Source organism: Diabrotica virgifera, chromosome 5, assembly GCF_917563875.1.
Source record: "Diabrotica virgifera virgifera chromosome 5, PGI_DIABVI_V3a".
In the NCBI taxonomy this organism is placed as follows: domain Eukaryota; kingdom Metazoa; phylum Arthropoda; class Insecta; order Coleoptera; family Chrysomelidae; genus Diabrotica; species Diabrotica virgifera.
Genome location: NC_065447.1, coordinates 144,444,961 through 144,468,109, shown reverse-complemented (window position 1 = coordinate 144,468,109; position 23,149 = coordinate 144,444,961). Strand labels below are relative to the sequence as shown.

The following is a 23,149-nucleotide window of genomic DNA, read 5'->3' as shown; positions in this document are numbered from 1 at the left end:
AATTTGTTTAATTTATTAATGTTTTGTATTTTGATAACGATATCCGAAGTAAAAGTCGAAACGTCAAATAAATTTAATTTCAAACTTAAATTGTGGCTTATTTCCCAAATAAAATAGTAAATAGCATAAGAAAATAGCTTCCGAACAATATTAATAAATGTAGAAACAACTCCGAAATTATGGCAATTTGGTATAGAGAATATTACATAAAAAATAATTTAGTATTTATTAATGAATTCAAAACTCAAACAATATACAGGGTGTTCCATTTAAAATAAAAAAAGTTAATTAGATTTCCAGAAAAACTGAAGATATGGCAACAATGTAAATACCACCATAATATCGGTCGCATCACAAGACTTACGCACCAAAATCTATAAAAATTGTACAAGCCCTTTCTGAGATAATTCTGTTAATATACTACATAAAATTATGATACACAAGCTAGTAATTTTTGTGTAGGAATAGCGATACACATCCACAATTTTCAACGTTTTAACAAATGAAATTATATTTTAAAAAATCTATATTACGTATAAAATATCAGAAATGTATTTTCAATACTTAGTTCACTAAAAAACTTAATTAATTACCGAAATACTGCTATAGTGCGTTTCACGTTAAGAATAGAACATTGCGGGGATAGCTCCATGTATTTCTTATGAACGATACAAGCGCGCCGATGCCATGCCGTACTGGTTAGAATTAATCGTGTATCGGCAGTCGAGTAGCCACCCGTGCACGAGAGGTTGGCAACACTGATCTCCATAAGCGTAACGTTCTATTCTTAACGTGAAACAAAGTATAGTACCATAGGAATACCATACCCACTCAAAATATATTTCCCTTATATCCTTCTTCGAATAATGTACTTAACAACAATGAGATAAAAGGGAAACGATGCTTCCAATCACGTTATATGGTAGTACCTCAATATATTGTGTGAATATCTGTAGTATGAAAGGAAAATGCTAACAAAATGGTAAACGGAATAGTAAATGTTAGTTTAGGTTCAATTTTTGTGCGCTTAACCACCCTTCCACTCGACCTAAAGGCGCAATTCCATTGAGGCAACATGAGGCATGCGTCATTGTCGCATGCTACACAAAGTCTTTCCATTCAAGAGAGAGAAAGCGACACGAATCAAGTCGCCTTACCGCATGCCACATGTTGACTGTTGTTGCTGCGACGCATGCATCACCGTTCGGCAAATTTCAACGTGTTTAACAGTGTCGCCGCTATCCAGCAGTCAACGGATCGGTGCGGCTTTTATCAAGCGACATGGAATGGAATATTGAAAAAACAACGTTATTTATTGAAGACTCCCATAACTAACGTGAGTTATGGAATAAGAAAAGTAGTTTTTATAAAGACAATAAGATAAAAATTGATAAGTTTAAGCAGTTATCAGATAAATATGAATGTACTGTAAGTGATATAAAAAAGAAAATCAATAATTTACGTTGTGAATTTCACCGTGAGAGGAAAAAACTAAAATTAAAGAGCGGTTGATCTTCTAGTAAAGAAGGGAAATGGTTTGCATTCGAATCTCGTTGAGGCGAGTTGTCTCAACTTAAGATGGTGGGTCTTTGAACCCTACCATGATTAAAAATTTTAATGTATTTTTGTGAAAGTCCCATGTGCTGTTCTGATGAAACCTTTTTACAACTTTATTAAATTAAAAATTCAACTTCCGACCAAGCTTGCAAAAAACATAATAAGGCATTTTTTCAAAAAAATTTAACATAAAAAATGGGATCCCTTTCTTTATAGTGGTACTTAAACATATTACCATAGCTCTGAAGATGGCTTTGTAAGCCGAAAGTGTTTGGCTAGGAATTAATAAATTTTACATAGCCCAAAAATACTTTTCTTTTCCCAGTCATTCAAATACATAAGGGACTCACGCGGTGGTATGATTCGCAAAAGTTGGTATCACTTTTTTTACTTTTGGTCAAATTTCGAAATAAAGCTTCATCGTCTGCAATCAATTTTATACAGAAAATATTCTTCGTCTCTTGACGCTCTCTTTTCACCACCGTGGTTTACTTCTTTTCTCTTACCATTCAAAGCAATTACTAAATATGATGCTGCCGCGACTGCTTGCAAAGACATAGCATACTAAACTGAAGTCGCCTGAATGGAATCATGTCTAGACGTATGCTACAAGCTCAAGCGACAAGACGCATGCGATCTAGGGAGACAAATGACGCATGCGACCTTTTAAAATTTTTGGCTCAAAGTCGCACTTTAAGCAGGCGACAACTTGATACTGTAACGGTCCACCCGTTATAATATCATTTTTAGCTCTTTAATTATTTTTATAATTATTTTCTCTTGACCTCCCAATTAATTTCTGTAACTTTCTCGTAAAGGACCACTTACGTGACGTCACACGTCGGCGTCCACTGAACATACTTGTCGAATCGTTCCGTGACATTTAATTCATGTTCTGTGGTCGTTTGAGGTTCTCCTCTTTGAAGCAGAGAGGAATGACCGACACTTGGCTAGTGGCTGTGAGGTTGATAGTTGGTACCATAAAATGGCGGATGATTCACATCTAAATTATTTTATTTAACATCCAGTTTTTAAAGTAAAGTGAAAGGTTACAAAGTTACCACAAATGGTTTTCTGCAGTAGGGAGATATGTGGGTAACACAACTCCACTTGGAATCGGAATAAAAATCACCGCCATTTTGGAGAAACCACAATGTGAAGTCATAGCCCCTTTGACCACCTAGGGAAAGCATTACAGCCATAGTCAAGTCACTCTGGGAGTATGTCATTTGGGAAACGCTTGAGGCGTTCCTGCTTCTGATTTTCGTTCTACACCTGGACATATAGGAGGTACCGTTTCGTACCACCCAGGTGCTCATTTTGGGTTGCAGTAGCGGACTTTTTAGAAGTCTTTTGGATTTGTTTGGGAACATTTAAGTTGGTGTGGATTTGAGTAACTATAGTGTTTTATATTTCAGACTCTTGGTTTAATGCACTATGTTATTAATTTTTTTCAGATTTAGTTTACCTTTTTTATATGACATATTTGTATATTAATATTTGGTTCCCAAACTATTGTATCTATGGGAAGTTACTTGTGTGCCAAGGTAATCAGGCCTAGAAAATTAGGGTTTTATATTTTATTATTGGTTGATATTTATTTTGTAATATTACTTGCTTGTTTCCCAAATATTTTATTATTTATTCGCTCTATTCCATTTGTTCGGTTAATTTAGGTCATCGTTCGGTATTTATCTTAGCTTCATTTCTATAACTTTTATTAATTTATTTTGCTTAATTCATCATTGTATTTTCTCTTCGTCAGGCTTGTGCCCATTTTTTTTATATATTTTCAATATTTGTCAGTTTTAATTTAGTTGTACATACCAAGCGTACTATAACCATTTGGTAGAAGTCTCATGTGAGTTGTACCCTATGTATAAGTAAGAGGTATATCTTTTTGTACATACATATAACAGGACTGTTGTTATATGGTATATCATGTTTAACTTAACTTTTGTATAACATATGTCATTTTAGAGTCACATGTCGTCGTCGTGGATGTCAAGAGAGATAACCCACATTTGCATACAAATAAGTATCGCAGTATCGCAATCAGAAAGAAATATTTCATATTGTAGTGAAGATATCTAAGTGAATAAGTTTCATATTCACTTACAGCTGTTCACTACAATATGAAATATTTCTTTCTGATTGAGATACTGCAGTTAGCTTATTTGTATGCAAATGTGGGTTAGCTCTCTTGACATCCTCGACGACGATGTGTAACTTTGTGTAACTCAGAGATTGTCAAAAATGTAGTAGTTATTTTTAATAAATATTTACTCATTTTGTATATCATTATTTTTATTATTCCTTTATGTTCACATTTATTGATTTAGTGTACTTAATATTTATTTATTTTGTTCGTCTTTAGCAATTATTCATCTTCATTCATTTTCAGTACATTATTCTTATTTTATTATTTCACCTTTTAGTCATCATTACTATCTACTTAGAGCTACTGTTCTTCGACAGGCATGCAAACGAGCCGTATCCATCCTTGAGTGTCAAGTTGTTCTCTTGCATCTCTTGCTAGCCAGTTCTATTCAGTTTGCATTTGTCTATTCATATTTTCACTACATCAGCTTTTTCTTAGTATTTCCTACTTCGGCTTTAACGCAGAAGCCACCTCTCTAGTCATTTTTTGTCCCATTAGCATACAGTTATTTAACTTCATTTTTTCTTACTTCTGTTGGAGTTTATCACTCTCTTTACTTACACTCCAACAGAAGTTCTTCTTTTTTGTTTCAATACGTGTATCTAGCCTCATGTCGTTCAGTGTTGCCTCAATGGAATTACGCCTTAAGAGGTTTATTGAATATGTGCATGTTATTTCTAATATCATCGTTATATTTGTAGCTCAACAAATCTGCTATTCTTCGCCGAACCATAGACTACATCCGATTTCTTCAAAACTCCAACAGTCGCCTCAAACAGGAAAATATGGCTCTAAAAATGGCCGCCAGTCAAAACACACTCAAAGATCTTTTGACTACTGGCGACAAATACCGCCCGGAAGATACACCTCCTCGTTCGGATCATTCGTTATCACCCGAACATTCTCTTCCTTCAAGTCCCGAATATTGTGCTACGATTAAGGACGAAAGTGAAGATGAGGCTATAGGAACAGTGCGCCAAGGAATGCTGGATAGTTCCAGGTTAACGCTGTGCATGGTTATGATGGTTATGTTGGTTTTTAATCCTTTCAGAGTAGCTTTGGATAAATATGCGAATGTGGAAGACAGCAGAGGATTCGAAAGAAGAGGAATATTATGTAAGTATCAAAATGTTTTATTAACATGAGTCTAAATAAATAGCACACGGAAATAATTATAGTACTATCCGTTACAAGATAATTCGGATGGAATTCTCCAGACAGGGCCCCCGTAAGGGCTATTGGCGCCTGTGTGCAAAAAAGGATTTTGGTACCCCTTAAGGCATTTTGTTTCATGTTTCTGTATTCATTTTTTGAAGATGATAGATATTTTAGGTAGGTGGCTTGAAATAAGGCAAAAAACTGAACTTCAGAAGTCATAATAAGTTTTAATGAGTTTTCCCCGAAAAGTGCTTCGTTTTTTGTTTATTACACGTTGAAATATTCTGTTTGGAATTTGACTAATAAGAACGTATTTTTCATGAGCTTCAATTTTGTTTTTACTAGCTCTATAGACTTCATGAATATACCATTTTTTCGCTTTTTTCTTTAAAGCTACATTTTTAATAACCTTTTTTTCGATAAAACACTTAGTTTATGAGTTATTTGAGAAAAACCGTCTAAAACGTGTTTTTTTTTTGTTGAAAAATAAACATTTTCACTCGCAAATAACTCGAAAAATATTGATTTAGTTAGAAAACTCTATAGAACAAAAGTTGCTTAGAATCAGTCAGTTTGTCAATTTCCGGACTTATTTTAAACCTATCTTTTTTCACTCCCGAGAAGGGGAACTTTCACCCCCTAAGCAAAAGCAACCAACGGCACAAGTCCAAGTTTGAAGTGAAGGGAAGTAGAACCTAAATCCAAATTTTGATACAATTCGGTGGTGATCCTGAAAATTACAGGGTATCGCCGTATTTCACGTTCATTTACTGGGCTATATGTAGGTACAATAGAAAAATAAAAAACAGCCATTGCAGTAGCGATATTGTCCGAGACTTTGCTGTTGCAAATTCATTAGTTACATCGCTAAAATTATTTATACCATCAAAAATTTCTTGTTCAATTGCTAATATTGCTATATTGCCAATATGCCAATTTATTGCCATAAACCATCTTTCTTGCAGCATTGTCCTTGAATGATTTTTAATGATTTTTAACTTTGAAAAAGATCGCCCGCCGAAAGCTACAGATGCAGGCAATGTCAAAACAATTCTTAGTGACATGTTTACGTTTGGAAGGGTGGAATTTAAGTAAATTGTTTTCAAATATATATTGTAAAATACTTAAGGGGGCAGTATCATCAAGTAATGAAAATATCTTTAGCGCTTTAATTTCATTAAACAAATGATTGGAGTATATATCCTCATTATCCTGATTTGTCAGTTGTTCTTCAAGAACTAAACAACGTTTTAAAATATCGCTGTCATTTAATTTAAATATGTTTCGGGTGTATTTATACCTAATCCTATTTAATTTCTCAACTTTTGTTTAAATTTTTTTTTTAATTTTGACCCTGCTTTTTGGCGCCCCTAAAGGATGGCGCCCGTGTGCATTGCACACTTTGCACATATGGTAGCGGGGGCCCTGTCTTCCAGATTAAAAGACTGGGCCGATATCAAGCACAAAATAATCTGGGTAATTCAATCCGAATTATCTTGCAACGCATAGTAAATAATATACTCTTTAGAACATGATAGAAATAAAGTAAAAATATATAAGTTTTTACTAAACGTAAGATTAAGTACAATAATTAAATTCCTACCTGTGTGTCGAATGACGCAATAAAAAAATAGGCTATGCCCCGTTTTTAAACCAGGAGAAGTAAACTCAAAAGACACATCCACACCCAATAATGTCACTAGAAAAAATTACTAGATTCATCTTCTTTTTTGGCTGATTATATCGGCTTTCGACGGTAACCCATAAATATTATATTATATTTTACTAACACGTCGCTAAATAGTACTAAAAACAACTGTTTTTTATATAAATGCAGACTAAAATTCTAAAAATTAAAGGAATAACGCAAAAAACACAAAAAATCGCAGACATAACTTAATTGACCTATCAATTTTGTCATTAGTGTCAAAATTTGATAAATGTCTATAGTGTTAAAAAATGTAAGTCGGTGGAGTAAACTTGCCTGCGGTTGGACCAATTACAAACAAGCATTACGGCGCGGTAAATAGGGCTTTTCATCGATTGTCATTTGTTTTGAGCTTCTGTCATATATGTTGTACAATCTGTGTATAGTATTAATATACACGGATTATACGACATAATGCCAGAAGCTCGAAACAAATGACTGTGAATGAAAAGCCCTATGTGAATTACTCCTAGTGTAAAAACAGGCTATAGTATTCTATTATAAAATTGATAACATTGGTAACGTAACAAACACGGAACCAGTAAGAAAGATGAAAAAAGAAAAAGAAATACTCAACACTATGAAGGAAAGAAAAATGAGCTACTTTGGTCACATACTAAGAAATGAAACATATGAGTTGATGCGATTGGTTATACAAGGAAAAGTGGAAGGAACAAGTGGACTGGGGAGACGACACACATCCTCGTTGAAAATTTTAAAGCAGTGGAGTGGGAGAACAACAATAGCGGCTTTAGAGCCGCTGCACACAGAGTTAAATGGGCCATGATGATCGCGAATGTCCTTAAAGGATGAGGCACATGAAGGAGACGAACATTTTAAAAATAAACAAATAGACAAAATTATTTAAAAATAACAAAACTTTATTGGGACCGTGCAAGTTCGGAAAAGCGACACGTGGTTTCATAGCTCAACAACATTTTTCGCACTTTTAATTATATTGGCCAATTATATCAGTCCTGGTTGCTGGATAATTGTCAAGGCCATAGTCCAAAAAAATTATAAGAAGAAAAAGTAAGATTTACGTTATGTTATTAAAAGGTAAACAATTGTAGTAAATAAAATTAATTAATAAAATGTAGTACTTCAAGCAAAATACAATTATTTAAATTTACTTTTATACAGCATGTCCCAAAAGTAGCGGAACGGTTGAATATTTCGCGAACTAAACATCGGAGCGAAAAACTGAAAAACACTTTTTCAATAATTTTTAAAAATCTATCCAATGACACCAAACGCAATCCCCACTCCACCTCCTGGGGTGGGGTGGGGGGTAACTTTAAAATCTTAAATAGAAACCGCCAGTTTTTATTGCAGATTTTGATTCCTTATGTAAAAGTAAGCAACTTTTGTTTGAGACATTTTTCCGAATTGTGGATATATGGCGCTATAAGAAAAAACCATGGATGACAGACGGTATATTACAGATGATGGACAGAAGAGAATCCATGCGGAAAGACTATGTTGCATATCAGTTTCTAGACAAAGAGATATAAAAAGCTGTCAGAGAAGCTAAAAACAAAAATCTAGAAGAACAGTGTGAAGAAATCGAGATATTGGAACGTAAACACGATTCCTTCAACCTCCACAAAAAGATCAAAGAAGCAGCAGGCATCTATAAATCAAAAAGGCCGGGACACTTAACAGACGCTCAAGGAAATCCAATAGTTGATATTGAAGAAACAAAAACAACATGGATGAACTATGTGACAACAACATTTGAAGACGATAGGAATGTCACCATCACACAAAATGAAAATGACGATACCGGACCACCTATTCTCGAAGCGGAAGTAGAAGCTGCTATAAACAATATTAAGGAGGGAAAAGCCGCAGGACCAGACGAGTTCTACTCAGAATTTTTGAAAATTATGGATAAAGACGAAGTCAAAAGACTTACCTTGATCTTCAACAATATATACCAAAGTGGAAAAATACCCCAACAGTGGCTAAGATCAACTTTTATAACAATCCTAAAAAACCCAATGCCAAGAAATGTGAAGATTATCGAATAATAAGCCTTATGAGTCATCTCCTGAAAACTTTTTTAAAAATTATACATAAAAGAATATATAAAAAGTGTGAATGACAAACACACAATTCGGCTTCAGGGATGCATTGGGTACTCGAGAGGCACTTTTTGCAATACAAATTCTCTTTCAAAGATGTAGAGACGTGAATTGTGATATATATGTGTGTTTTGTTGACTACCAGAAAGGGTTCGATAGAATAAAACATGACGAACTTATGAAAATATTAAATTCAATTGGTCTAGACAGCAGAGATCGCCGTATAATAAACAATATCTATTACGAACAAACCGCAGCTGTTAGAGTAGGGGATCAGTTAACAGACGACATAAAGATAAAAAGAGGTGTGCGACAGGGATGTATATTGTCCCCATTACTGTTCAATACATACTCAGAGCACATTATGAACCTAGCGCTAACGGACATAGACGAGGGAATACTTATAAACGGAGAACGATTGAACAACATAAGATACGCTGATGATACTGTTATTTTTGCAGACAGTCTTGAAGGTCTGCAGACACTTGTCTCCAGGGTGGCAGAAGTAAGTAGCAGGTTTGGGCTTGATTTTAACATCAAAAAAACCAAATATATGGTTATAAGCAAAAATAGGATACCACCTGGTCAATTACTTGTTAACCAACAACCTATAACACAAATCATCAACTTTTGTTATTTGGGTGCAAACTTAAATGAACAGTGGGACCAATCGACGGAAATTAAGATAAGGATCGAGAAGACAAAATCAGCTTTCGTCAAAATGAAAAAAAATTTTAACAGCCACGATATAAAATTGGAAATAAAGGTTCGTTTACTAAAATGCTACGTATTCTCCGTTCTTTTATATGGCGTGGAGTCATGGACCTTAACTGAAGCATCACTGAAGAGACTCGAAGCATTTGAGATGGGGTGCTATAGACGCATGTTGAGGATTTCCTGGATAGACAGAGTTACCAACGAAGAAGTTCTACATAGAATGGGTAAAGAGCGCGAACTAGTCGTAACCATAAAACGTCACAAACTGGAATACCTGGGCCATATAATGCGCAATGAACAACGATATGACCTACTTCGGACCATACTTCAAGGTAAAGTGCATGGGAAAAGAGGTCCAGGACGAAGAAGGATATCCTGGCTGCATAACCTGCGAAAATGGTTTAACTTAACCACTACCGTACTTTTCAGGGCAGCAGTCAACAAAGTCAGAATAGCCATGTTAGTGTCTAACATCCGTAACGGATAGGCACCATAAGAAGAAGAAGGCGCTATAATCGGAAAAACAATTTATTGTAATATTATAGGTAAATTATAAAAACGCTCTAATATCTCGAGAAGTACACTTTCAAATGAAGAACCAAAACATATGTGTTTAATATTTTTCAAAAACCTATCGAATAACACCAAACATGACCCTCTACCACACCCCCTACAGGTGGGGTGGGGGTTAACTTTAAAATGTCAAATGGCAACCTATATTTTTTATTGTAGATTTGGATTAATCATAAAAAATTGAGCAACATTTATTTAAAACATTTTTTAGAATTATTGATAGATGGCGCTATAATTGGAAAAAGACTATTTATTAGCGCCATCTATCAACAATTCTAAAAATTGTTTCGAACAAATGTTGCTTAATTTTTCATGACGAATCCAAATCTGCAATAAAAAATGGGGGTTGCTATTTAAGATTTTAGAGTTACCCCCAACCCCACCTCCAGGTTGTGGAGTGGGGGGTCGCGTTTGGTGCCATTCGATAGGTTGTTGAAAAATATTAAATACGTATTTTTTTGTTTTTTCTTTGGAAGTGTATTTCTCGAGATATTAGACCGTTTCTATTATTTACCTATGACATCAGAATAAATGATTTTTTTTCGATTATAGCGCCATCTATCCATAGTTCAAAAAATGTCTCGAATAAAAGTTGCTTACTTTTACGTAAGGAATCAAAATCTGCAATAAAAACTTGGGGTCTCCATTTAAGATTTCAAAATTACCCCCCGCCCCACCTCTAGAGGGTGGAGTGGGGTCGTGTTTTTGTCATTCGATAGATTTTTGAAAATTATTGAACACGTGTTTTTCAGTTTTTCGATACCATGTTTATTTCGAGAAATATTCGACCATTCCGCTACTTTTGGGACACCCTATATTATAATAATTGCTTATCATATATCAATATTGTGGAGCAACATATAATTTTTCTTCTTCAATGACAGTAGGTATGAAACATAAGTCAATTTGACAATATGATTTATAATTACGTATTTTTTTATGGGAAATAAGCCACAATTTTACTAAAAAATGAATTTATTATATTTTTTATTTATTTTTTAAATAAATTCATTTTTTAGTAAAATTGTGGCTTATTTCCCATAAAAAAATACGTAATTATAAAAATGCCACAAGGAAATAGCTTCAGAACAACAATATGATTTATTTAGGAAAGTTGAAAGATTTCTTCTCCGGTGTAAGCAGTATTTCGATTTTTTCCTACTTAGAGCTCTCGCAATTCACTTAATATCCGAATTCAAATTCAAAATTTCGCCAAAAAAATCATTTTGCCGAAAATTCAAATTATACCACTGAATTTAGTTTTTCATCCTCTTTTCAACTGAAAAATACATTTTAAAAAAATTTAATGTACAGGGTGTTGTTCTGGAGTCGGAACATTTTTCCAATATTTTTTAATCCGAATCTGGATTTTTTACAATTGTAAATAAATTAATTTATTGTACACCTTAAATGATATTTGCGTGCCAAATATAAAATAAATATACAGTGTGGTTAAAAAGTTACGAACCAATTAAGAAAATGGCAAAATAGATAAAACACCCAGTATCTTTGTTATTAATGGAGTAAGATCCATTAAATATGGTATTTTAGAGATCGCCTAAGTGTCCTCTTTCTACAGTTAACGTATGTTACTTTCCCAATGAAACACCCTGTATTAATAATTTATATTATTGTACATTGGAAGACGTTAGGCGGCGCCTACCTTGCCTACCCCGACGGGCTGCCCCTGGAACTAAGTAAATTTTTTGCATTTTTCGGGTATTCAGTCAACGGTGTAACAGAGAACAGTACAAAATATGTAAGTATTTTGTACGTTTCGGGTATTTAATCAACGCCAACGGTATAACAGAGAACAGAAATATGTACAAAATATATCAGTACTGACCGAGTGACATATTTTATTAACTACTCCATTGAATACGTGGGTCTTCTTCTTGATGTGCTTATCCGTGACGAATGTTGGCGATTATCATGGCAAAAGCTGCACAGATATTGTGTTGAACCAGGTTCTCAAGTTCTTCAACCAGGATTTTCTTCTTCTTGGACCTCGCTTTCCAAATATTTTTTCTTGAAGGATGGCATGTAGGAAGGCACGTGTCACAGATATGTGGGTCACGAACATAATTATTTTGTAAATACATGTACATGTAAAGAATACGAATGTTAACATAAAATTAACTTTGTTTATTTTACTTCTTATGAATTTTGTTTGTTTCAGGGTCAGAACCGGCTTCGGTATCATTTTCACCATCTACACTAATTCTATGGATGGTAAATTTTGTCATCTTAGGCTTTTGTTTAATAAAAATGTTTGTTTACGGCGATCCAATGATCCCTTCGAAGTCAAAAGAATCTCAAATTTTTTGGAGACACAGAAGACAGGCGAATGTATTTCTAAAAAAGGTAAGAATATTTTTCTACAACTCCCAGTTACTATATATGATCTAATGCACAAACCATACATACTTTAGACCTTTCACGTAAATGGTCAAGACAGCAAATTAGTTACATATGCACAGTACATCTAAATTACGTACAGTTGTATACAGGATTGTTTATTTTTTGGTAAAAAACTCAGTCAAAGTTAAAAAATGTTTGTTTTGTCTGATGAAAATTGGTCCGGGTTAGCCGGACTTCCGGGTTATCGGAGGCCGACTTATCGGGGTTCCACTGTATTGGTATTTCAGCCCCGATTACAACACTACTTACTACCATGTAACGTTGGACAGTACCTAAGACTTTTAGTATTTTATGTAGATGCAACTTTAAAGGTAATTTTAAGTTATTGTATAATTATTGAATAAAACATTGAATTGCCATTCTGTTGTTTATCTGTACCTTTTAATTCAAAAATCTATCAAAATGTATTGTTTGAAATTCCCGCGTAACTAAAATTTGTCAATTTAGTTCCCTTTCCAATCAAGATATGACGTTAATTCGATCCGAAAGATTAACATGGTCGTGGAACGTCTAGCTAGAGTATGTATGGTTGTGATTTAATGTGTGCATTAATTAAGAATGACTTATGGTGCGAATTAATTTAATACAGTTAACTGCATCACCAAAAACTATGCCAATTTTGATAGCTGATTTTCTCGTGAACGGATCTCGTTAATCTCTTTTTATTATTGAAGATTTTTTTATATTTGTTATCTACACTGTTAGACAAAGGTTTAACAACAACATATTCGAAGATACAAAATGTATGTAGTGTACCTTTCGCTATTTAAAGATCCTCCATGTAAAGACATCAAATCCGTTCTTGGTGTCAAGGAAATTCAATCTCAAAACATAATAGAACCTCCATTAAACAATCTTGTCTCTCTCGTGTTGAACTACGCACATCGCTCAGCTGGTCTCTTTAAGAGTCAATAAGAACTGTTCTTCGAAGTAGAGGGGTAAACACACAATATTAGTTTACGTTTACGAAAAAAAATCTAAAATAATAAAAAAATAGCGGAATCCATTAATTATTAGTTATTATCTTTAATAATGTTAATAGTAGGGGAGGAAAGTATGCTAAATTTGCAGTTACTCGACGGTTATGGGGACCTATTGGGTTGTGAAGAGTAAGTCCTAAAACCAAAAAAAGTTAAGTTTAAGTTAAGTTTTCCATAAAGTGGGAAGCTTTCCATTTTTTCCAAAATCTTTTCCAACTTTCCAAAAAGTTGCTTATTTTTACGTAAAGAATGCAAATTTGCAATAAAAATTGGGGGCTCCTATTTAATATTTTAAAGTAACCCCACCTTCGTCGGGGGTCGTGTTTGGTGCCATTTTTTTAATTTTTCGATCTGACGTTTATTTCACGAAATATTCGCTTTTTTCTTGTGAAACTTTGTGACTCACCCATGTCCTTACGCCCCGCTCAAATCGTCAGATTATTTAAATATACACTCTTTTGCATGTACTTAACTTACATTATCTTAATTTGACGATTTCGAGTTTTTCTAAGGATCGATTTTTTTTCGGACCACCCTTAACGAACTTCCCTGTTGTAAGAAACAATATATTATGGTAGAGGTATGTACATTTACAGGGTACAAGGTTTCTCCCCATGTGATAATGTGACGCGCTCGAGTAACTGCAAAAATCCCCGGTTGGGCTTCCCCTACAATAAACTGTATTTATTATTAATATAATATATTATTATAAATGTGGGTAAAGCATACTCTGCTCATTATTGTGAACTTGCCTTTGAGTCTTTGTATGAAGTTATTGGAACTTATTGTGATATTTATATTTATAGGGTGAAAAATTGGAAGCGAAACAAGAACTTTTACGTTGTTTACAAACATATGGTATATCATTACCTTCCAGTAAGTTTGATTTATCTCTCTGTTTCTGCTGGCAAGTGTTTAGACAATTATTGCATCGGTTGTGGATTGGAAGGTGGTTATCCAAACATACGGGCGGATTTTTCGTTGATGCGTAAGTATTTGTGTTTTTAAACATACCGATATTTAAGTGTTAATAAGTAAACTTGGTGCAAAACCTCATAAACCGTGGAAATACCTTGGAAATGCCTGAAACAAAAATTAATCTTAAAAACATTGACTATTTTAATTTCATACTGAATTGCGCGACAGACAAATTCTGTTCTTTTGTTAGTTTTTTCCTTCAAAATTTGTCTGTTGTCTTTTTTTAGCACTTACCAAGGGCAATCCTCTAAGCCCATTACTATCAGATACTTTTATAGACCATCTAGAATCAACCATTTCAAAACATCCCGTATTCAAACAGTTCTTTATTGGTGGAGATACGTAGATGATATACTAGTATGCTTTACAGGCACTAACAAGCAACTTGACCAATTTTTATCATACATTAATTCACTCCATAGTAATATAATATTGAATATACAATAGAAGTAAATTTTCTATCCTTCTTTCTTTCTCCCCTTCCTTGTACCCTATCAGGGTGTCGGATTTGGGATCGCTTTTTAATTTACATTCACCCATCTCCTCCATTCTTTTCTGTTGTCCGCCATTATTTTTAATTCCTCGAGTGATTTTCCTTTAACTTTTCCCGCCTCTACTATTTGCTGTATCCATTTTTTTCTTGGGTTGCATCCTCATCAAATGCCCATACCAATTAATTTGTCTCTTTTTTAATTTATTTATTATTGGTTCTTGGTTGGCCATTCTCCTAATAGTCTCGTTGCTTAATCTATCCCATTTTGTCTTTCCAACTATCCTTCTTAAATGTCTCATCTCCATTGCATTTATTCGGCTCTTATGTTTTTCCAGAATTGTCCAGTTTTCACTTGCGTAGAGCACAGTCGGTATCACTATTGTGTTATATATGTCTATTTTTGTCTCTCTTGCAAGTTCTCTTTTCCCCAGTATTGGGGCTAAGGCATAGTATAACTTGTTTGATTTCTTTGCTCTATTTGTTATTTCCCAGTCTATTTTTCCGTCGTTAGTAATGATACTTCCCAGGTATTCGTAAGTTGTAACTATTTCCAGTTCTGAGTTTTTGCATTTTATCTTTATTTCATTATCTTCTTTGCCGTTGATTATCATTATCTTACTTTTTTCCTCGTTTATTTCCATTTTTAGCTCTTTTATTTCCTCTACCCATATATCCATTAGTTTCTGCATTTTGTCCATCTTGTAGGCGGTCGACCGCCTACAAGATGGACTGACGGCTTAAGAAAGGTAAATAAAAACTGGATGAGAGCGGCGCAGGATAGATGGGGTTGGAAACGAGGGGAGGAGGCCTATGTTCAGCAGTGGACTTTTGAGGCTGGATGATGATTCTGCATTTTGTTCTTGGAATCTGCTATTAGTACTATGTCGTCCGCATACATTAAGGACTATTGTTACCGGTTGTAATCTATGGTATCCTATTATTGTCTGTAGTTGGTTGGTTCTTGCTCTAGTTTTTCTTATTAATTCATTCATTACGATTATGAATAGCAAAGGGCTGAGACTATCTCCTTGTTTAATACCTCTATTCCAATTAAATTCTCTGATCGTACCCCTGCTATTTGTACTCTTCCTTTTACCTCTTTCTAAGTACTTTCTATAATTTTATCAATCTGTTTGGTACATTTATTTTCCTCAAGCATTCCCCTTTAATTTGTCTTTCTATCGTGTCAAATGCTGCTCTTAGGTCTATGAATGCTAATACCAGTTTCCCCCCGTGTCTAAGCATCTTTCGATTAGGTTCCTGATAGTAAATATGTTGTCATTTGTTTGTCTTCCTGGTCTAAAGGCCGCTTGTTCATCTCCCAATTTCATTTCTACTTCTTGCCTTAGTCTTTTCTCTATTATTTTCGTATACACTTTAAAGCATACCGATGACAGACATATAGCTCTGTAGTTTTCGCAGTTTATATGTTCTCCTTTTTTGTATATTGGTACAATTATGTTATTCTGCCAGTGTCTAGGGATTGCTTGTTTTTCCCACGCCTCTTTATATATTGTTCATAGCCAGTTTATTCCCTTTTCTTCCATGTATTTTACCATTTCCGGTTCAATTTTATCATCTCCTCCTGCCTTGTCTATTTTTATCTTTGATATTCCCTCTATTACTTCTTCTCTACTTATTTGGTCTATCTCTGTGTTTTCTTGGCCTTCATTTATTACATTGTCAACCTGTGTTACTTCGGTATCAAATTTTTCCTCATAATATTCTTTCCATACCCTAGATGTTTGTTCCGAGTTTATTTGAATTTGCATTGATCTATCTCTTACTGCATTTATCTCCTTTCGTTTTCCCCCCTTCATGTGTCGTATTGTCGTCCAAAAGTTTCTATTGTTTGTTATATATCCTTCTTGTAGTTTTTCTCCAAATTCTTTCCATGATTTTGCTTTTGCTTGTGTGACTGTCTTTTTTACCAATCGTCTCTGCTTGTAATATTCTTCTTTATCTTCTTCTAATCCCGTTTCGATGTATTTTTCCATGCCATTTTCTTCTTTTTTATTTCTGTTTTCACTTCTTTATTCCACCATCTTTTCCTTTTCAATTGATTATTACATTTTTTGATTCCGCATACTTCAGCTGCTGTTTTCTTTAATACTTCCCTGTAAGTTTTCCATCTTTCTTCCATTGTCCATGTTTCTTTTTGTTACTCTATCTGCCTCAATCTTTTATTGGTTTCCTTCTTGTAAAGTTCTCGCACACGTTCTATCTTTCATTTGTTTACTTTTACTTTCTTGTACTCTTTTCTTTCCACCTCCTCTATTTTTTGATCCTTCAATTTTGCAGTGACAAGCCTGTGTTGTGTGGACAGCTCCGGCTCTTTTTCCGTTACGGTATTTTGTATTTTTTGTTCCAAATTTCTCGTATATACTATAGAGTCGATTAAGCTCTTTGCATTTCTCTCTTCAGCCACAAATGTATATTTGTCTTCAATGGTTTGTTCACTGAATGTGTTTCCTATTATCAGGTCATTCGTTTGGCAGAATTCTAGAATTTTAATTCCATTTCTATTTAATGTTTCTTCCCCATATTGTCCAATACATCCTAATCCCCTATTAACGTCCTTACCTACTCTAGAATTCCAATCTAAAATTATTATTTTTTTTCCTGTCTCTCTTAACTTATCTAATGTATATTGGAGTTCGTTGTAGAATTTTATCATTTTTTATTATTATTATTTATTATTATTCTTCACTACCTTCTGTTGGTCCGTATATTTGTAATTAAGTATTTTCTATGGGAAATAAGCCACAATTTTACTAAAAAATGAATGTATTAACGTTTCGAAGCCCAAATCGGGTTTCGTTGTCAAAATACAAAATACTATTGTATTTTATATTTTGCTTCGAAACGTTAATAAATTCATTTTTTAGTAAAATTGTGGCTTATTTCCCATAGAAAATACTTAATTATAAAAATGCCATAAGGAAATAGCTTCAGAACAACATTAAGAAACCGTATATTTGTATTATCCCTATCTTATCTTTTAGTTCTATTTGGGCTGTAATTATTCTAGATGGTACTGCTTCGTAATTTGTTATCCTTGATTCTATTCTTTTATTCACTATTATACCAACTCCTTCTTTTGCTCTTTGTCCCTGCAGTACTCCGGAATAGTATAGGCTATATTTCTCGTTGATATTTATATGTCCTCTGCCTATCTTTTTTGTTTCGCTTATTCCCAATATTTGTACATCCATTTTTTCCATTTCTTCTGTAGCTTCTATTTCCTTGCCTGTCAGAGATGTCACATTCCATGTCGCTATTCCTATATGATTTGTCTCGTTATGATGTATTTCCTCATTACCGTTTTCTTCTTCTCCATTACTACTATTATCGTTGATTTCATGCTCCGTGGTTTTTGTATTATCATTATAGCTGCTATTTGTTTCGTTACTGTGTTTATTTACAATACTTATATTTAATTTTTTCTTACCTTCATTACTATTTATATACCCATTCCCAATATTTCCTTCACTCATCATATTTCCCATATTGTTGTTATACTTAATACCTATATTCCCATCACCAGTAATATTATTAATACAGTATTTATCATTTATACTCCTAATCCTATTCTTATTACTACTTAAAACTAAACATTTATTAACATTGTCCAACTTATTGAGAAATTCTTTTTTCCCTGTTCGTTGCATGTCCCCCCCTTGGTCCCTTGTATGCAGCTCTGGTAGTTTTTTGAACTCGCTATTTCCACTACTTTTTCTTCTTTATAACTCCATCTCCATTCCTTACCATCTACTGTGATTTTATTGTATCCTATTTTGACCATTTTTTCATTTTCCCTCATCTCTCTTGCTTTATCTCTTAAAGCTTTCATTTTCTCGTGTGAAGCATTCTTAAGTTTGTATTTGTTTCTTAGGACTGTTGCTTTTTCTTCTTGATCTTCTATTTCAATTAAGCATGTTTGTGGACCTATTTTATGTGATCTTTTAATATTTATTTTGACTCCTAGGTAGTGTCCCAACATATTAGTCATTTCCTCTTTTAATGTTTTTGGGTCCTCGGTGTCTATTATTAATCCACTAATAATTATATTCTTTTTTCTTTATTTAATTTTTCCAATGACCGTTTTAGATCATTTAATTCTTCTGTTATCTTTTTGTTTTCGGTTTTGGTTAGTTCGTGTTCACGTTTCAGTTCTTGTTTCTCTTTAGTCCATTCCTCCTTCATCCTTTCTATTTCTATTTTTATGTTTTTTATTTCTTCATTGTTTTGTTTTATCTCTTCTTTTACTTCATTTATATCTCTTCTGATCTCCTTATTTTCTTCCTTCATTTCTGTTTTCAACTCTTTTATTTCCGTTTTAATCTCCTTATTCATTTCCATTAGCATTATCTTTATTTCTTCCATTTCTTTATTTTTTAAGCTATCCTTTGGAGGTGTTCTTACCGTAGATCTGCTTCTTTTGAAGACTTCCCCGTCGGATGAGTTATTGTGTTCTGGTTGATTTCTTTTGTTACTCATTCGGTTAACTTACATGGATTGCATTACATTTACTTTTACCTATATTTGATAGTACTTTTCCTCTATGTTTATCTCTGTGTCGTATGTTATATTTTCAGGATATTGTACACAGTGTTTTATATCGGTCTCAGCGTTAAAAGTTTCGCCTAGGTCAACCCTGCGGAGGCTAGCTTTTCTCAGGAGACCCTTCTCTATGTAGTTTGAGCGTCTTATAAAGTCTTATTATTGATGTTAATTATTTACATATATATTTTATTAAAAGTTTTTAAATTGACTAATATTTTGGAACGTTAGGTCCCACCTCTATCTTTTGAAAGACCTATTATTATCAGTTCCAGTTTTTATGATTTTAACTCTATAGGTTAAGCATATTATGTTATTGCAAGGATGACTTAACAGTATTATTTATCTGCTTCTGCACTTTTCTGCAATTTTTGCACTTCTCTCCATGCACTTCGGCCACCTTTTTTCCACTAGACACCACTGTACTTGAAACTTCGCTGGTGATAGTCCAAAATTGAATGATATCACGGAGCTATTTCTAAACGCGTTAACCTGTACCAATGTTTAATAGAGGTGTCAATTGTATTGGTGCAAACACCGGCACAACAACTGTGCTCCTTAGTTTCAAGGTTACCAATTTTTGTACCGGCATCATAGCATAGCTTTCGCATCTGTGTTGGGTTAATCTGTGGTAATATTGAATATACAATAGAAGTAAATTTTGTAGATTTAAAAATTACTAGATTACAAAACAACCATGACCTCTCCGTATTTTATAAACCTACCTATACTGACACAACCATACACAATTCATCATCACATCCTACACAACATAAATTAGCAAAAACTTACATCGGTCAAACTGGCAAAACCTTTGACAAACCCATAGCAGAACACAAAGGGCTTTCAATACTAGAAAAACAGAATCTACATACGCACTTCATCTTCTAGTCTAGATCACAATCATTCTTTTAATGAACAGTATCCAATTCTCCATATTCAAAATAAAGGCTTTATGCTATATTTGTTAGAATCTATGGAAATTAATAAATTGAAAAATATAGATATAATTGAATCTATGGAAATTAATAAATTAAAAAATACAGATAATATAATTCTGAATGACCAACTTGAGACAAACAGCTCCCCACTCCTCAACCCATTCAGTTAGAGGCTTTAAAGTGTAGACGCATTGTAAAAATCCATCACTTGAGAAAGGCACTCTGCCGAAACCGCTGTAGTGACAATAATTTTTAATAAATTTTGTGGAAATATTGAAAACTAAAGTTTTCAGTGTTTTATATGGTTTTATTATTAGTTATTAAACAATGAAATATGAAATAAAAAGTGGAAATCAAATTTAGCCAATTTTATTTTTAGAATGACAAGATACGAAGCACAATCATCTTGCAAGGAATTAGCTTTGGTATTCAACGATTTACACAAAATACAACTAGTTGGAGGACAGGAAGAAGGAAATCATTTAATTGGTATAATAACGTGTTTAAATGCTTTAAATCTCGCCGAAGCTGCCAAAGATAGAATTAAACCAACCGATTTGGTTGACATTTATGTTGGAGTGGCCCTTAGAATTAAAGCTAGTTTGCCCAACTTCGTCCATTATATACAAAGGTGAGGTATATTTTTGCATTTTAAAATTGTACACTTAGTCAACAACACAAGTTATTGTAAAATTGTCAACAAGTTTCAATATTTTAACAATGGACCGTGATAGTCGTGACATCAAATCAATGTTGGCTACTCTGGAATAATTGCCAAACAAAACAAAGATTCACACGTGGTGTTTGTTTTCGTTTTTATAATTGGAATATATTGCTTGTAGGATGTTTAATTTTTACAAAATGGTAGTGTGTTGGATAACCGTGAAAGTAATCAATGCTCATAGTATATTTTCCACCATATTTACAAATAGGACTGGTTAAGAACCTGAAGAAACGCAGTAAGTACTATTGTAGTGTGTAAATCCTTGAATTTGTGTAGGGACATTTATAAAATTAAAAGCAATATGATTGATATGACTAACAAGGATTGTGTCTTTAGAAAAAATGTGCAGATGCTTGTTAAAACAAAATAAAATTAAAAATGATTACACAAATCACGTGTATAATCAATTGACAGACGTCAAACATTTATTGATTTTTGATATGTTTGGAAAAATATTTGACGTTTTGACGTCACACTACCACGGTCCATTATATCATTTATATTAGTATTTGAACATCTTTTATATACAGTGATGAGTGCGCTAAAAACCGGCAAAATAACTCAAAAGATGGAAGACATAATACGTTGTGAATTAAAGAGAAATGAAACTAGTAGAGGTGGGACATTATCGTTAGAAACCTATAAATTTACATTACATTACATGATAGTTTCCCACTTTTAGACGTTAGCTTAAGGCCATGGGTATATAATTCGCAAATATTTTACGGCTATCCCTACTTTTTCTGTCTTTACACGGCAAATTACGTGTAGTAAAATTCACACTGGTATGGATATGTAAACATTACTAGAATGTCATTCTACTTGAAAATTTCATCATTAACTTAAAGAGATGGCTTTTGAATGTTCTTGGATAACTGTTATTTGTTTAATTGCAAATTATTATTTCAGTTAATAAATGTGATATTTTTTTCACTAACTATGTATTCAGTTATTGTAATAATTTATATGTACAACAAAAACTAATACTCAATCGAGAAAAGAGGAAAAGTGTTAAAGTGATTTTTTAATAACATATTGTTACTATGGAACGCTTATAATTTTTGAACATCTTTAACAACAAAATACTTGGATCACGGAATATCCTGATGTACCTATTCTCTGCTGGGATCTTCCACAAATAATACACAATAAATAACTTTTTGTTAAGTTATATATAACAAATATTTAAAATTGTCACTGATTGTCAATGTCTGACTGACAATATGCTGACAATATTCTATTCGACTGAGTGCGTTGTAAGACAAAGGTAGATTTAGAAAATATTACCACGGACATGGTGTCCATTTTTTTCGAATCCTGAAAAAACTAATAAATAATATTAAAACATTTAAACGCAGAATGAAAGACTAAATTATTACCGAGGGTCGAAAGTCCCTTAGAATAAATAAAAAGTTTATTTTGAATGAGATATTTCAAATTAAAAATCACACTAAATTTTTTCTTACTTTTTGACTTCTGTAACTTATTAAAATAAACATTATAGAAGTTCTCAGGGACTTTCGGCCCTCACTAATAATGTAATCTTTCATTCTGCGTTTAAATTTTTCAAAAATACTTATTAGCTTTCTCAGGATTCGAAAAAAATGAATCCCCATTTGAATAGTATTGCAGTCGAAAATACGTACCCATCCTCGTAAGACCTAGTTGACTTCAGTCATGTCATAATTATACGTATGACGTTTAGGATGACGTTTAGTAAAATATTTTAGTTGTTATTTTTATTAATAGTTCGATTTATAATTAAAATGAATACTACTCAATGTTTTTACTAGCATATGTCTTTATTTATTCAAGCATTTGTTCTAACATGGGAAATCAAAATACATACAATGGTTTTAGACGTTATACATATAATTATGTAACGTATAAGAACTAGCTTTACCTCGTACTATCTCACAACTTAATATGTTTTCCATATTTTGCTTTATTTTGCCGGTTTCAGCGCCCTTATCACTTTATAATTAAACTTATTGAAAATTGGAATATTGTGTAATGTGTATTGATAGAATAAAATTTACTATTTACTATGTACATATATGTTAAACTAGCTCGGTTAAACGTAGGGTC

The 23,149-nt window shown here is 33.2% G+C and overlaps 1 protein-coding gene across 1 annotated transcript in view; it reads left to right on the top strand.

Annotated features, from left to right (window-relative positions):
• LOC114331799 (sterol regulatory element-binding protein 1) overlaps positions 1 to 23,149 on the top strand; it is a 101,357-nt gene that overhangs the window by 21,840 nt on the left and 56,368 nt on the right. The window contains exons 4-7 of the mRNA XM_028281460.2: positions 4,420 to 4,834; positions 12,141 to 12,325; positions 14,169 to 14,350; positions 20,717 to 20,968. Of these exons, the coding sequence (XP_028137261.2) occupies positions 4,420 to 4,834; positions 12,141 to 12,325; positions 14,169 to 14,350; positions 20,717 to 20,968 (1,034 nt within the window). The remainder of the gene's footprint in view (positions 1 to 4,419; positions 4,835 to 12,140; positions 12,326 to 14,168; positions 14,351 to 20,716; positions 20,969 to 23,149) is intronic.